Below are 18,186 nucleotides of genomic sequence, written 5' to 3' on the forward strand. Positions count from 1 at the left end.
TATGCCTTTCTGCTTCTCGAGTAATTGTTCTCGTTTTAAAGATGTTTAGATATTTTTTACCTTTTTCGCTGTGTATAACTTTTTCATCCTGCATTAATTTTTAACCAAAATCAAAGTCGTTACTTACTGAAAATATTTCCTCCGTTGTAGCTCTCAAATTACAATCTAATGTTTGTAAGTGTTACAAGTAAATAATGACTTACATTTCAGTCTGTCTGATACCTTAATGGTGCTTTTGGGGCTTGACAGACTTAATTCAAAGGGAAAACAAATTACTTAAAAGTTTATTTTTGGCCTGGGTATCTCAGTGAGTACTGGCGCTGACTATCACACCTGGAGTCGCGAGTTTGAATCCAGGGTGTGCTGAGTGACTCCAGCCAGGTCTCCTAAGCAACCAAATTGGCCCGGTTGCTAGGGAGGGTAGAGTCACATGGGGTAACCTCCTCGTGGTCGCTATAATGTGGTTCTCGCTCTCGTTGGGGCGCGTGGTGAGTTGAGCGTGGATGCTGTGGAGAATAGTGTGAAGCTTCCACACGCGCTAGGTCTCCGTGGTAACGCGCTCAACAAGCCACGTGATAAGATGCATGGATTGACGGTCTCAGACGCGGAGGCAACTGAGATTCGTCCTCCACCACCCGGATTGAGGCGAGTCACTACGCCACCACGAGGACTTAGAGCGCATTGGGAATTGGGCATTCCAAATTGGGGAGAAAAAGAGGAGAAAAAAAAAGTTTACTAAATTTTGCCAGATTTCTCTGAAAACAATACTTAATATCATATGCATTTTGCTTGCCAAGTAAATGTCTTGTTTTAAGAACATTTAGATTAGACAAAATATTTACTTACTTATTTGTTTATTATTTTTTTGCAGTTTGGTCATAATGAACTGTAGTTGTATGTAAATTGAAGATGACGATTGAAATGAAAATGCTTACAAAATTCTCCTCTGTGTTCCATGGAAGAAAAATAGCAGAATATAGGTTTGGAACAACATGAGGGTGAGAAAATAATACAAATCTTACTGAGTATTATATCTGATTTTGTGGTAAAAAAAAAATATCTAAACATCCTTATACAAGAAAAAATGACTAAAGAAGCAAAACTGGCTTGAGATATTAAGTATTGTTTTCAGAGAAATCTAACAAAATTTTGTGGGATTTATGCTTAAAACAAGAAAAAACGGTTTGCCAGTGGGGTAAGAAAAATAAACTTGTTATAAGCATAAACATTTCTACATTTGGTTAGATTTCTCGAAAAATAAGCCAAATTGCCTAATGTAATTTTGCTTCTTTGTCATTTATCCTGTTTTGACCCTTGTGCGACCTTCGGGACATTTTTGTCTTTTTCATTTTTGTTTTTTCGCTCATTCTGGCTGTGTTAATGCCAACGGTATACATTTTGCCAAAGGTGTGTATTTTTGGGGGAATTTTGATATTTCAACCTCAGTTCCTATAATACATCTATAATACACTGTGTACACAGAATAGTTACACTCGGGACCTTCAGGACAAAAATGTCCCCATTGAAACCCATTAAAACTGCAATATTTGATCCCAGTGCCATTAAAGCATAAAATCATGAATTCTATGATATTATACTTTCATTCCGGAGCCCTGGCTTCAATATTTACATTTGTAATATTTTCCACCAGATGGCGCCATTTTTCTCATGTTTAGCATATGGAGCAAATACATGCTTTTCCCCTATTCTCTGTTTGCTGTATTATAGAGTACTGCAGGCCAACTGAATAAATGTTGCAGCTAAAATTGTGTGTGTGTGTGTTGGTACGGATGTAAGAGTGTGTTTTGTATGTGTGTATTGAGAAATGTGTGTGTGTGTGTGTAAAAAAACAAGAGTGGCATTATGTAAACAAACTGGCATTTAAAGGGTTAAAATCCTGAAAATGAATGAATATTTGGTAGTTATGATCAGGACTGATGTTGGTTAAAAAAAATATTATTGGTTATAATATTAATATTATTATGGCAGTTTTTTGATGTGGACATTTTTGTCCTATAAGGACATCTGAGTAACTTTTTTAAATTGATGCACAAGGGTTAAGTATGTTTAGATAATTTTACTTGGAAACAAGACAAAAATTCTCAGTAAGAAAGTTTTTTTTGTTGTTGCAATATTCTTTTTAGCTACACTATTGCTTTAATAACTTTAAAGTGGAGTTTTAATCTTGCGTTGGAATTTGTCTATGAGGAAGCAATGGAAATTCAATGGAACGTCACACAGAAGGAATAACCATTGATGTGTTTTCCTTTGTAATCAGTTCTCTTTCTGTATCTGTTTGTGTCTCTCTCTCATTCATCTTTCCATTCAGCTTCACCCTGTCTCTCTCTATTTCTGTCTCTCTCATTTTTTTCTCTCTTGTTCGCACACTATCGATTGGTCGAGTTGGCTGGAGGTCAACCCTCGGCGGACTCCAGACTCTTTTGTTTGCGGTGGTTACCATGGCGATCCTCTTTGATCCTGAACACACAGAGGGCTTGTTAGGGGCTAAGCGGCGACGATCTCTCCCCTACAATCAGACGAGGTCAGAGGTCGCCGGAGGACAGCTCAGTCAACGTGAATGTGACGACTCCTGGGAATGCCGAGGCATCTGATCCGAGACCAAACGCAGTACTAGATGGACTGGCCTTCTGTGTGTCTGTGTGTGGCCATTCAAAAGGCTCCTATTGGGATCAGATTTGTTTCCATGACATTTAATGGAGCTATTTCAAGTGGAATTATTTTCAAAGTATTTCAGTAGTTAAATATTAACATTTTTGGCTAGTACCAATTTTAACAAGGCCAGATATTTTGCCAGTTACTGACCCTATGTTATCATCAGATTACTGTTTTGCGAATCATGCTTTAAAAAGGCACAAAGAGGCACAAAATCTATTTTATTGTTCTAATAGTAAATACTTTCCATTGAACATGGCTTGGACATACATGCGACTTGCCAATACTTTGATTATTCGCTGAGAAATGTGATGTTTTAATGCTTTTTTAAAAATAAAATTATATCACAAAAAACATCTTGTTGCAAATGTGTATCTTTAAATACAGCTTGGCATAAGGAAAATTTGTCAGTCAGTTTGTGAGTCTTTTTTAACAATTTATTAAAAGAACCGGTTAATAAGAGTCATTTAGACTACACTGTTTTGATTCACTAAAAAGAACCGGTTCATTAGAGTCACTTGTTTGTGATTCGGAATACACACGCTGGATGTTGATGTGTTCCACCCGTGAGTTCAAACTCATTTGAAAGACGTATGTGGTAGGGTGGAGGGCGGGGCCGGGTCGTGATTCCGCACACCCGGCCCCTAATAAGGCTGATTAAGCCAGAGAGGGATAAGGCCGACTGGAGACGGCGGCCAACCGTGAGGGGAGGAGGGGCTCCCAACCAACCGCCTGGAGTGGTTACCACTGCCAGGGGCGGGGTCCACCCAAAAACTCTGCGGGGCGTTCCGTCCGCCAGGGGCCGGAGGACTGCCTCCAATCCACCCGGGGAGGTGCGGCTGTCGACCACTAGAGGGTGGAGGAGTGGCCGAGGACCAGACTACGGCATATCGGAGAACCGGCAAGTAAATTATTTGTGTACAGGTGCCACATTTTTTTTTGTTTGTTTCCCTCCCCTTGTCCCCTCCCTGATCCAGGTAGACGGGGATGATCTGCCGGCAGACGGGGCGGAAGGCACGCCCCCCCCCCCCCCCGGCATGCCGGGGACTCCCCAGCCTGAGAGAACGGGGGAGGAATGTGGCTGGGTGGAGGGCGGGCCGTGATTCCGCACACCCGGCCCCTAATAAGGCTGATTAAGCCTGAGAGGGATAAGTCCGACCGAAGACGGAGGTGCGACAGAGAGAGTTATGGACAGTTGTCTGACACCTGCATGTGTGTTTGTCTTTTTGGTTTAAGTTCATTTTTAAAATATTATTTATATTGTTAAGCCAGTTCTCGCCTGCTCCTTTCCATTGAGTGTGTTACAACGTACTTGCCATTTTTTCGCGGTATACGGCCAACATTCAATTCAGACTGCAAACGGACATTTACAACTCAGGAAAATATGTTTTCTTTTGCCGTGGGGCTCTAGATTCTGCGGTTGGGAAGCACCACTGCTGGAAAACAATGCAAGAAACCGTTTCACACAAAGCCGAGAAGTACGTGCAGCTTTTGTTTCGTGATGTGCTTGAGCGTAACATCATCCGTCTGCAGCACTGGCGCACGCACACTTTGGTCAGAGTGGAAGAAATGCAATTAAAGTGTTTGCATGCCAGTCTAAAGCGATTAAAATAGGAGTACTCCACTTATCTTACTGCGATTATAATTACTCTGATTATTTGCATAATCGCAATATCATAATCGCATTATTCTGTTTACACGAGCAACAGTTTAATCGCAGTTTAATCGCATTATGAGGGTGCATGTAAACGTAGCCAGTGACTTGCAGTACGTTGATTAGCTTGTTCTTTTTGTCAGAAATCATTTTGACATAAATTAACACTTTTTACTTTTTTACAAAACATTCTGGTCTTTTTGTGAATTATTTAATAGTGCACGTTATTCCGAAGTAGAAAAATGTTTTGTAATCTTTTTTTTTGTTTTTTTTTTTTTTAAACTTGCCCCACCTCTGAAATGACTTTCCTTTTCAGCTGACGTCATCTAGCGATCTTATTTTCCAACCACCTGTCATATAGAGACACTTTTCACCATCAAAACAGTCCCAGTGGTCAAAATCAAGTCCCACCCCACACGTTTTTTTCCCTCCTTGAAAATCCTGTTTCACTCAGAAAGCAAAATGTTGAGTTACAATGTTTGCCAATGCAAAGATAATTAATAAAATCATGTCATGCTGATTTTTGTGGGCCACTTTGTGTAATTATTTCTCCTACTGAATCATTTCAGGAACCAAAAATATACTTTATGCTCTTAGCCGTGGTTAGAAATTTAATAAATCTTTCATCACAACCCTTATGAATCTAATTTGAGGTCTGAGTTACCTCAATACTTGAAAAGAAATTATGCAGTAATTCAGTATTCTGCAGCTAATCTCAATTACACAAAATTGACTCAATTCAATTCAGCAACTAAAACAGATTGTTATGAAGGAAACGCAGAATGAAAGAAAAGTTTACTACCAAAGAGATGGAAACGAAAGAGTAAAACAAAGATAAAGCAACCACAGACATTCGCAGCTAGAGTTGGGATTGTTTGTGTGGATGAAAGCATGGTCGGGCTTATGGTGCGTGTGTGTGTGTGTGTGTGTGTAACATTACAGCAAAATCAGTCTGAACTGCTCGAACTTGGTCAAGCGAGGGAGTTCGGCAGACAGATGCCAAATATGAGTCTCAAAGTAAACAAGCTAAGACAAAAGAAGAAAGAGAGAGAAACCATTACTGGTAGAAAATTAGAAAAAAAAAAGCATTTGTTTTTATTCACAGCTCAGTGTCTCTTTAGACTCCTTTGAATTGTTCACAGAAGTCACAGGAGCGCCACGTTTTATAGATGCCGTGTCAGGTTTAAAAGAGCTATGACTACTAGGGATGCACAATCGTCCAATTATTGACCAAACTAAAACCATCTGCATATCGGTTTTATGCAGGAAAACACCAATATGGAAAACCGATGGTTTATTTATTTACAATTTATTAGTAACACACTTTGTAAAAACTCTGTGAATTCAAATGCACAATCCAGAAATAATAATAGCCACAATATGTAGAAGTGTTGGCACTCTGAAGAACATGAAATATTTCATTTGGATTCATTCTCGTTCTTACGTTAGTGTGGAAAACCGCCATAAACGGACGTGACAGTTGTGAAAGCAGCACTTATAGGCTACACAATGAGGGAAACCATCTAAAACGCTTTGAAACCAGCAGACTTTGAATTCTGAGTAGGGCTGGGTGATACATCCAATACCCACAATCCAATCGCGATGATTTTGCTGACGATATAAAATTCAACAATATCGTGAATATCGCGATGAGCCTTTTATTTGGCCATTAAGTTTCATAGAGTGCATCAGTTGACTAATTTCACGATCCTTCAAGGCTGTATAATTAATCAAAATAACATCAGTTCACCTGCATTGTGAAGTACTGCAGGTTCAAGCATTCGTGCAATTCTAAGTATTAGTAACTGTTATAAAGTTATTATACAAATCTACAATTGCGGCACAGTAAAGGAGAGTTTGACAGTGTTCACAAGATGCAAAACTCAGAACTATCAAACAAACATTGCACTTCCCATTTCATAATAAAAGCTCCTGGTGAAGGTGAAATAAACACGACTGCACTTGCAGTGTATATATATATATATATATATCGAATATTGTCAATTTGCTGAAAAATATCGAGATATAATTTCTGAAGCCATATTGCCCAGCCCTACTTCTGAGACATCGGTATAGTATCCATTAATGCTGCATGATTGATTGAATTAAGATTGAAATCGCAATATGACGATTACTAAACCTTAAAAGGCTGTGTTTTAAAGTATATTCTGCATTGAACACTTCAGTCAGTGCTGTGTGAACAAGCGGCGCCCTCTAGCGGTCTGGACGGCATTATCAATTATACCAATACGATACAGAATTTAAAAGGAGGTTTTGTGTCTTTGGCTAAATCTTTTTATTTTCCATAACGTGGTTGACATTTCCATGGAGTTGCCCAACATTTGCATAGTATGAATTTGTATTGTTTTATCATATATAGTACATACGTGTTAAATTTGAGTTCTGTTGTTTTTAACTGCAAAAAAAACCAAAGTGCAATGTTTTAGAAGTACAAAATAAAATTTCTTTCTTATCAATCATCATGTTATCATATTTAGTTATTTTTTGTATATTTTTAATCTGTTTATCTTCTATTTATCTTTCATTTTGTCTCTGTTTAACATTTTGGCCTGTCATGTGTTCAACAGATCCAGCCCATGTTCAATAGAAATGATTTATTGTTAAAACAGTAAAAAAGCTTTTGCACCTATTTGTGCATTTTTAAAGCTTCTCGTTTTTTGTTAAATCCAAAATGTTTCGGGGTTGAAGATCAGTGCAAAAATGGCTAATAACGATGATGAATGGAGACATGCAGACTGGCTGATTTTCTGATAAAAACCCATTTTTTAATGGCAGTATCTGCCAAAAATGTTCATATTGGTGCATCCCTAAAACATGTCTTGAAACACCTGAATTCTATTCCATTTGTGGTGCTGCATCTGGCCTTTTTTTGTGCAAGGATGCATTCGGAGTGAACGGACCCTTATATACCGAGTCTTGTAATTACAGCATAGGCTTATTCAAACCTTTAACCTTAATTGCCACCAATTCATTTTGGTGCATATTTTATGCATATTTAAATGTTTTTGTCTAATGCTCACCAACCAATAATACACAAGCATTTGGGTCTTGTGTCCAAGGCCATTACGAATGCAGAGCAGAATGGCGTCACATCGCACTTGACAAAAAATTGCGTCATGCGAAAACTTTCCTGTGATTTTTCTTCGATCTTCTTCTTTTTCAATCTAAAAAGACCACCCCCCCCCCCCCCAGACCCGGCCATGATATCAAGAATACAATCTGATTCAGAACAAAAGCAATTGTCCATGTTATTTAATTACAAAGGCTTAAAAAAATTAGAAAAGATGTAAATATATAATAATACAGAAAAAAATAAACAAAAAAAGCATAAATCCCAGCAGTGAAACGTCAGGATTTGGGTTTTAATTTTACCTGACTCGGGGAGAGGAACTCTTGGTTGTTCTCGCTCATGTACATGTTGTCACCATCAAACTGTGGGCAGATACAGAGAAGAAGATTAAAGTACAAGAAAAAAGAACGATTCAAACAAAACTAACAGGGAGAGAGATATACTGTAAGCTCTGTCCAGCCTAGTGAGCTGCCTACCTAGACAGCATATAAAACCATCATAAGCATGCATAATTTCAATAAGCATGCAATATAATACTTTCTGTTGGCCAAATTCAGACAGTTTTGAATCTATAAAAAAATCCCAGAATACATTGCAACAACCAAGATGATGGAGTTACAAGTAATGTTGATTATTATATACAGTATACAGTATAAACTGTAGGTATTTCTTAAACTTTGGACACTTTCATGTCCAAGGGGTTGATGTTTTTTTTTTGTTTTTTTTTACTAAGATTAAGAGAATTTCAACTTTTTACTTCTACTGTACTTTTGATATATGAAGGTCTCATCAAAACTGAATTGGACACTTTATACCAGTCCTTCATCATTTATTGGTACTTTTTATATGTCTTTTATGTACAGATTTGACTGTTTTAGCCTTGTCCCAAACCCAGACTTTCAATATACAAAGGAATATTCAGTGTCCAAAGTTGAGGAAACACTCATTGTACATAAATATAGTTATCCAACAGTACTATGATATTACTGTCTGATTCCACTACTTTAAGATACCTGACTAGCTAAATATTGAAATGTGACTCACTATGGTGATTATAAATATACATTTATATAGTACTATTGTATGATGCATGCCGTTTCTGCCTATAGAGTGTTCCAAAACAGTGCCTTATGAGGTTTCATTTCACTTCCTAAAGTGTGGTTCGTTTGCTAGTGAGTAACAAGGCCAGTTGTGTGAATTTGATGTACGGCCCAAGTGTGACACACATGTCGTGTGGGGTGAATTTAGGGGGTGGAAATACAGAACCATTGTAACATGAGAACCTCACACACAATCTGACACACACTCTTTCACACTTTAGGCAACACTGAAAATGCAACACGTACTTGCATCGACACACTGTTAATTCCATTAAAAGCCTTGTGCTTATGTTCCATTTGCAAACAAATTCTGGCACATATAAATCCTCTCTTGTTCTACTGAGAGACTGAATAGGTGAAAATGAGAAATAAAATGTCCTGGGTGTGAAATGATCTTGAATAGTGTGAAAGGCAGGATATGACAGATAGAAAGAGAGAATTTTAAAACAGACCACAATTGCCCTGCAGCGCGTGTCTTCAAATTGAAAGGTTGAGAAGGAACACACCACTCTTGCTGTGGTGTTTGTGAGGTAAATTACTCTGTATGAAACTCAGTTTCATATGTTTAGTTTTAAATGCATGCTAAGGTGCAAGAACATGTGGTGTCAACAGAAAGACGGCCGCAGCCAGAGATTTTCCTAACGTATGCTTTGAATCAGCGGTCTGAAACTACCGGTTTGCAACATAATTTCATACGACCCCTGAAGTTTTAATAGTCTATCTTTAACTCTGGCCAACAATCTTCAGTATTTCGGTTTGGCCTTTATTGTTAATTCACTTATAGTATTCAAAGAGTAAAATAACATCTTATTTAGTCAAATTCTATGTGATTCGACCTCAGAGTATCACGCAAGTGAGACGCACCAAACAACACGTATATATAGTTCTCTCATGCAAAATATGAAAAAAACAATACACTATGGTGGCGTACCAAACTAATCAAACATACTACAATATTGGCCATCATATTGGTTATTGGACAGTATGCTGTACAGAAAATTTAATATATTGTCCATCATATCTGTTACTGTCCAGAACACTGTACAGAAGATTTAATATATCGGCCATCATATCTGTTATCGGCCAGAATACTGTACAGAAGATTTATAATATCGGCCATCATATCTGTTATCGGCCAGAATACTGTACAGAAGATTTATAATATCGGCCATCATATCTGTTATCGGCCAGAATACTGTACAGAAGATTTAAAATATCGGCCATCATATCTGTTATCGGCCAGAATACTGTACAGAAGATTTAAAATATCGGCCATCATATCTGTTATCGGCCAGAATACTGTACAGAAGATTTAAAATATCGGCCATCATATCTGTTATCGGCCAGAATACTGTACAGAAGATTTAAAATATCGGCCATCATATCTGTTATCGGCCAGAATACTGTACAGAAGATTTAAAATATCGGCCATCATATCTGTTATCGGCCAGAATACTGTACAGAAGATTTAAAATATCGGCCATCATATCTGTTATCGGCCAGAATACTGTACAGAAGATTTAAAATATCGGCCATCATATCTGTTATCGGCCAGAATACTGTACAGAAGATTTATAATATCGGCCATCATATCTGTTATCGGCCAGAATACTGTACAGAAGATTTAAAATATCGGCCATCATATCTGTTATCGGCCAGAATACTGTACAGAAGATTTAAAATATCGGCCATCATATCTGTTATCGGCCAGAATACTGTACAGAAGATTTATAATATCGGCCATCATATCTGTTATCGGCCAGAATACTGTACAGAAGATTTAAAATATCGGCCATCATATCTGTTATCGGCCAGAATACTGTACAGCAGATTTAAAATATCGGCCATCATATCTGTTATCGGCCAGAATACTGTACAGAAGATTTTAAATATCGGCCATCATATCTGTTATCGGCCAGAATACTGTACAGAAGATTTTAAATATCGGCCATCATATCTGTTATCGGCCAGAATACTGTACAGAAGATTTAAAATATCGGCCATCATATCTGTTATCGGCCAGAATACTGTACAGAAGATTTAAAATATCGGCCATCATATCTGTTATCGGCCAGAATACTGTACAGAAGATTTAAAATATCGGCCATCATATCTGTTATCGGCCAGAATACTGTACAGAAGATTTATAATATCGGCCATCATATCTGTTATCGGCCAGAATACTGTACAGAAGATTTTAAATATCGGCCATCATATCTGTTATCGGCCAGAATACTGTACAGAAGATTTAAAATATCGGACATCATATCTGTTATCGGCCAGATTATTGTACTGAAGATTTAAAATATCGGCCATCATATCTGTTATCGGCCAGAATACTGTACTGAAGATTTATAATATTGGCCATTATGTCTGTTTTTAGTTAGTATACAGTGCATTCGATTTAAAAAATAATCACCAATTATATCAGTTATCGGCAATAATACCCTACTGTTTAAAATTTCTACATTGGTGCAACCCTAGTAGATATTTTTAAGGCCTATCTGTACATATTTTAAAAACTCTGAAAAAGCACAACAGAGTTTGTGACAAATTTAACAATCTCCCACATCTGGCCATGCATAACACAACGATCAAAGCCTGGCATACATCCTCTGATGCAGTGGCAATGCACTGCTGTACACACACACACACACAGAGCATGCTAAGAGAGAACACAATACACAAGCACACACGTAAACAGTAAGAGAGAGACCGTTTCTTTATATTTATGGGCTGCTGCATCTGTCTGTCTGTCTCCGCCCAGAGAAATGTGATATTACACTGCAGTCCGAGATCATGCATAATGACACACCAGCAAACAGCTGATGTGGGTCGTACAACACTTCAACTGCAAAGACCTCACATACATATGCATTATATGTGTACGTGTGTGTGAGTGTGGGGGGGGGGGGGGGGGTTATCTGCTTCAGAATAGAAAAGTCATCATGCATTTATATATTCTATATTGCAGGCTGCATTGTCAATAATGCAGTATTATATCTCATATTAGATTGTTTTGTTCACGGTTATCTTGCAGAAGTTTTGCTGAAACTCCAAGCCTAATTAACATGCAAATATATCCACAACAGCGACAGACATTTTTTTAGAAATAACACCCTTTCATTGCCTGTTCATGTGTGCAAGTGTGTGCTGTGTGGGTGTTTGGGGGTTTATAATGGAAAATTTTTCCCCTTATTTGCAAATCTTATTGTATTCCTCATCATATTCATACACACATATACATTTATGATACTTAATGTTGACATAATGTAACACCATTCACAATGTATCATGGCATATTTTCCTTTGAAACATTTAACAAGAATGTTGCCAAATTTCACTGTGATCCCTTTAACAAATAACAAAAAAACATTTAACTCTAAGAATGAGCAAGTGTAACAGTAATAGTGATGCTTGTTTTAGGAAACACCACTTTGGTCTTTTGGTGGAAACTATGGCTACCGTGGTGAATTTTTGTAAAGAATATAGACAGACACCTCAGAGAGCGTGTATTTTATGTGTGTGTGTGTGTCTCCTTTATATGATAGTCTACAAACCTTTTCACGTGCTGTCAGTAACTCTTTTAATACAGCTTGTAATATATCACATGCAAAACAAATGTTCAGGTGAATGTATATTTAAAAACATACAGTGTAATTCAATAAAACATTAATTTTGTCCCCTGCATGGCCTCTGGTTTCTACGATAACATCTCCTCTGCATAAAGACAGACGCTTTTTAATTACCATTAAGTGTGCTTTCTATTAAAGTAGTATTCAAATGACCCGTGTGCACTACGTCAAACCTGAAGTGTAATATATCAAAGCTTTCCTGCTGTTAAATATTGAATTACTATAATGCATAAATGACGTTATGATATCACAGAAGGACTTGAAGGTTTGTAGTTTGAGCTATCTTTTTGACATTTTCCATGTTTTCTCTCTCTGTAACACCTTCTTTTTAACTGGCCATGTTTGTGTGTGCAGTGCTCACTGCATACTTTGCAGTATAGACTGTATACAACCTACTATCTTTTAAAAATAGTATGTGAATAAGAATGCATAATGCAATGATAAACATTTCAATTATGTTGTATGTTATCATGTCAGAAATAAATATTAATTTTGCATTTTTAGTCCAATTGTGTGTAAAAATGTTGTATCTTTTGGCAGCCCAATAAAATAATGAATCAAATACACATGATATTGTGTATTTCAGTACATCAGTGATGCTGTATTGACCAATCAGCATCCAGGATCAGAATTATCTTTTTTAAAGGAATATTCCGGGTTCAATACAACTTAATCTCAGTCGACAGCATTTGTGGCATAATGTTGATTACCACAAAAATTTATTTTGACTCGTTCCTCCTTTTCTTTAAATGTGTGTTCCAGTGAGACACTTACAATGGAAGTCAATGGGGTCAATAATCTGTAAACATTAAAATACTCACTGTTTCAAAAGTATAGACACAAGACATAAACAATATGTGTGTTAACATGATTTTACTGTCAGAAAATCACTTACTAACCACATCTGTGGAAAGTTAGAGCCAATTTTACAACTTCGTTGCCATGACGATGTAATGTTGTAAAACCTGAAACCTTTCAATGACTGTAAAAATGACGTTTTAAGCAACTTGACAGCTCAAATAATCCACGAGTTTTAACAGAAGAATTAATGAAAGTGCTTTTATAAAATTATAAGCGTCACATTTCTGCCTTTAAACCCCATCAAAAATTGACCCCATTGACTTCCATTGTAAGTGCCTCACTGCAACACACATTTGTGCTTTTTTTAAAGAAAAGGAGGGACGAACTGAAATTAATTTTTGTGGTTATCAACATTATGCCACACATGCTGTTGATTGAGCTCTACTTGTACTGGACCCAGAATATTCCTTTAATGCACATTTTGGCCATGTAGTATGTCAGTTTGCTTACTAAATACTTCAGAAATAGTATGATAGTATGCTATTCTGAAATTTCACCTGTCCTCATATTCTCCCCCTACCCCCCATTAAACATCTCTCTCTCTCTCTCTCTCTCTCTCTAGCTCTCTCTCTCTCTCTGCCTCTCTCTCTCTCTCTCTCTCTCAATCTGCCTCTCTCTCTCCCTCTCTCTCTCTCTATCTGCCTCTCTCTCTTTCTCTCTCTCTGCCTCTCTCTCTCTCTCTCTCTGCCTCTCTCTTTATCTCTCTCTCTCTCTCTGCCTCGCTCTCTCTCTGCCTCTCTCTCTCTCTCTCTCTGCCTCTCTCTCTCTCTCTCTCTCTCTCTCTCTCTCTCTCTGCCTCTCTCTCTCTCTCTCTCTCTCTCTGCCTCTCGGCACATCTGCCACGGCAGGCTTTTCTATTTCCCGTCTAATTGCACATTCCACAGTGACAAGAGCTCATTAGTGCTTAATTACACACGTGTTATTTAGTACAAACATCTCCATTTGGGCCCCTTTTGCCGTGTAATTGTTCTGCAGGGACGGCCGCCGATATGAAGGGCACAGCGGCGTGATCTGTGCCAAGTATGGAAGACTGGAAGTAGGTCATGAGCGGCAAATAAACAAGGAATGGCGGAATAAAATAATATAGTCACATACACACACACACACACACACACACACACAAACAAACAAACACACACGTGCACAAGCTAGTCATATCTAAAGCTCATGCAATATTTACTGTGCACTAATAGATGGCAGAGAGAGAGAGAGCATTTCACATTTGAATTTCAGAGAAAGCTATAGGCTGCATATATACATCAGGGTTTTGCATCTGTGTTCTCATTATAGAATTCCGCCTATGACGGTGACTGAAGAGATATTTATTTCTAAGGATTTTAACATGATAAAATAAAGCAACGTTTATACAAAGTACTGTATATGCATTTCTGTGTTAAAACATGTAGGGCCGGACTTGACTTTATCCATCAGTAATTGGATTGCGAAAAGTAGGCGTTCCATCCCAAATTAGAATCGCGGTTAAAGGGGAGGAGTTAAAATTGTAAAGGGCTTCGTGACATCAGCTGAGAGGGAAAGTCGTTTCAGAGGCGGAGCTAGTTGGTTTATTCTGATGAAAGATGACGAAGGCAAACATTTATTAAATTTTTTTGGAATAACATGCACTGATGAACTGTGCACAATAAGACCAGGAACATGTCCTAAGAAAGTAAATAAGGTCATTTTTTATTTCACGTTGACTTTTAACCAAAAAAGAAATTCACCTCGCTTTGAAGCAAAGAGAATGAATTCACTACAGTCCAATTGAGAATTCAGTTGCTTTGGTTCTTCATACTGTATCAGCTACTGTAATCTTGCAACAAACAAAATCGTCCCGGCCAACTCTGACCGAACAATTAAAACAATCCCGTGGTTGCCAGAACAGCGATCACATTCCGACAGAATTCAAGAACGGCAGCGGTAATGACGGCAGATACAGGCGCTCGTCTCCTCTCCAGAGAATGAATAATATTCTGGCAGTGCCGAATCTAATAGGCTCTCTCTCTCTTAGATATTCAGCTGAGAATGGCACTTATGAAATATTAATATCATACAAAAATATGGCAACTCCAGCGCTCTCCATCTCTCAAACTCCAAAGTAATTGACTATACGAGTCTTTCCAAATCAGGCAGTGAGAAAAACGACAGAAAGAAAGAAATAATGTGGGATTGTGGCACATTTGTGGCAGAGGAAGATGAGATGTGTTCCACAAATGAGGAAGAATTAAAATACATGAGCAGTACGTTTACTGATAAAGAAAAATAAAAACACACACAAGCGGTACCACAGTTATATCTGGCATTGATGCTTGTAAATCACTTTAAAATACAATAATTGGGTGTGTTCGTGCTTATGGACATACAGTACCATCAAATATGACATTAAATCCAATATGGCCCTGTTTACTGTTCTTAATTAATGCATGCTCCTGGTAGGGTTGCACCAGCTATGAGTAATGTTTCACTTAAGTTGGGATGTAAAGTTCAATCTAAGGACTTAGAAACTACTCGTAACTCAGTGTTTAATTTAGTTGCACCACCAGTTCTTAACGTAAGACTTCGTTAGTATGTCGTAAGCTCTCCGTAATGTAACGAGCAGTCCCATAATATGACGTTTACCTTTATTGATCCAATAAGCAGCCTCCAAATTTGTAAACAGAAGTGTTGAAAATTCGTTAATTTCAGTGTTATCTTGTTACGTTTGATTTTCAAACCTTTTCTTTTGTCTGATATAACTGTCAGCGGTAATAAATAATAAATAAATAAGGCCTAATAAATAGTAATATAATAAATATCGTTCATAGTAATATAATAATATTTAGTAATTGCATCTCAAATGAATAAAGGGCAATTAATAAATAGTAAGATTGGAAAAATGTACATTTATTCATTGTAGTATCCTTTATTTTGTATGTGTTGAAATTTAGCATGCCAATGACACCGTGCGACGCGCACCAGAACGTTTTGATTGGTTTCATGAGTGTAAATGTCAACATCTTCAATATTTTACACAACACATGAGCTCATTGATGTCACCGTTACTCCTGGTCGAAGGCTTCTGTAAATTCGTTTATATGTAGGGTTTACCTAAGTTGAATGGTGCAACGTTCAAATATTTAGGCCTTGTCCACACTAATACGTTTTCGTTTGAAAACGCATCTTTTTCTCTCCGTTTTGGCCTTCCGTCCACACTGAGACGGCGTTTTTGTCTGCGAAAACAGAGCTGTTTGAAAACGCACTCCAAAGTGGATACATTTGAAAACGCAGTTTTCGCGTTGTAGTGTGGACTGTGAAAACGGATGCTTTCGAAAACGATGACGCATTTTTAGTCATGTGACCCATTCAGTCCAAAACAAGATGGTGGACGACGTTGTATCACAGTTGTTTTGGCTACTCTCCAGTTTGATTGCGTTGTTAAAGATTAATGTCAGTTTGTACATACTTCAGCTTACATTTCTTCCAAGGAGACGGGATGTTTACTCGCAGTTGTTGTTAAGCGGCGGAATGTGAGGACAGTTGCGTTTCAGACCGTACATTGCCGCAACGTTTCAGAGAAGCGGAAAGTAAATAAACGCCTGACGGAAATGACGCATGTCGAAGCGTCTTACGTTTTACTCATGCACAGTACAGGGACGTAAGCGTTTTCAGACGTTTCAGTGTGGATGAGCAACTTTTGGAAAACGCGTGAAAATGCTAGTATGGACGGAGAGCGTTTTGAAACGAAAACGCCGTTTTCAAATGTATCCGGATTAATGTAGACGTAGCCTTAGTAGTGCATTAACTTGGCTGGTGCAACTGACCCCTGGTTTTATGTGCATGAATTATCTGCACAATTTTTCTAATTTAAAAATTAAAAAGTCTGCAAAATGTCTCGAGGTCAAATCTCTCTTATTTTTCAACCCTTCCCCTTCAACCACCCCTCATTTCAACGTGGTCTCATGACAAGTCTTAATAAGGGTACGAGATGGCGAAATCGCAAGAAATCGTTCAAGTTGGCTCATAATAAAACAAACCTAGTCTCATAGACTGAACGATACTATAACTACATTTTTGCTTTTACATTTTGTCTTTTACGTGCCACGTTCTACATTTTGCTGCAGTTTACCGGTGAAATGAACATGGAGGTGCTACAACAACGTTGCGTTTTATTCACTTTCACAAAAAATCACGAGTACGACGGTTCATTATTATTACTTTATACTTATTTTTCACACTTTTACTCACACTGCTAAGTTATGATTTTGAAACACTTTACTATAATGCATCATTTGAAAAACGATACATTTTAACGCTTGTATTACAGACCCACCTACATTTCTACACTTATTCCAATGTGATTATCTTCTGTGGTAGCTCACCTGATTGAGCGTTGAACTTTGAACTCGGAAGTCCGAGGTTTGACACCAGTCAAACATGCAAGCTGACACGTGATACGAAAGTGTCACAGAAGCGACACGAAATGACGTGGTTGCTACAGAAAATGTGCTTTTCATGTTGCATTTACTTTTTGGACATTATTGGTTAGGTTTAATTTAAAGGTTTTGGTTAGGGAGGTACATTTTACTCATAATATTCACTTAAAAATCGCGTCTGATTACGACACCATTTCACTCGCTTTTGGCGCCCCCCGCTGGACATTTCACCGGGAAACGGCTGCAAAACATGTAATAAAGCACGTAATTTAGTTTTTGCAAAAACGAAGAAAAACAAATGGGTTGTGAGAGGCATTTCATGCTGACTTTAGGGAATCTATTGAAAAAGGGTGCATAGGGGGTGCCTGGGTAGCTCAGTGGTAAAGACGCTGACTACCATCCCTGGAGTTCGCTAGTTCGAATACCAGGGTGTGCTGAGTGACTTCAGCTAGGTCTCCTAAGCAACCAAATTGGCCCGGTTGCTAGGGAGGGTAGAGTCACATGGGGTAACCTCCTTGTGGTCACTATAATGTGGTTCGTTCTCAGTGGGGCGTGTGGTGAGTTGAGCGTGGTTGCCGTGAAGCCTCCACACGCGCTATGTCTCCGTGGCAACGCGCTCAACAAGCCACGTGATAAGATGCGCGGGTTGACGGTCTCAGACGCGGAGGCAACTGGGATTCGTCCTCCGCCACCCGGATTGAGGTGAGTCACTATGCGACCATGAGGACTTAAAAGCACATTGGGAATTGGGCATTCCAAATAG

At 38.2% G+C, this 18,186-nt stretch overlaps 1 protein-coding gene across 7 annotated transcripts in view; it reads right to left on the minus strand.

Moving 5' to 3' along the window:
• LOC127449565 (TOX high mobility group box family member 2-like) overlaps positions 1 to 18,186 on the minus strand; it is a 154,697-nt gene that overhangs the window by 72,697 nt on the left and 63,814 nt on the right. For all 7 annotated transcript variants that reach the window (XM_051713083.1, XM_051713081.1, XM_051713082.1 and 4 more), the window contains one exon: positions 7,721 to 7,780. In XM_051713083.1, coding sequence (XP_051569043.1) covers positions 7,721 to 7,780 — 60 coding nt within the window. The remainder of the gene's footprint in view (positions 1 to 7,720; positions 7,781 to 18,186) is intronic.

The sequence above is a fragment of the Myxocyprinus asiaticus genome, chromosome 12, assembly GCF_019703515.2.
Source record: "Myxocyprinus asiaticus isolate MX2 ecotype Aquarium Trade chromosome 12, UBuf_Myxa_2, whole genome shotgun sequence".
Classification (NCBI taxonomy): domain Eukaryota; kingdom Metazoa; phylum Chordata; class Actinopteri; order Cypriniformes; family Catostomidae; genus Myxocyprinus; species Myxocyprinus asiaticus.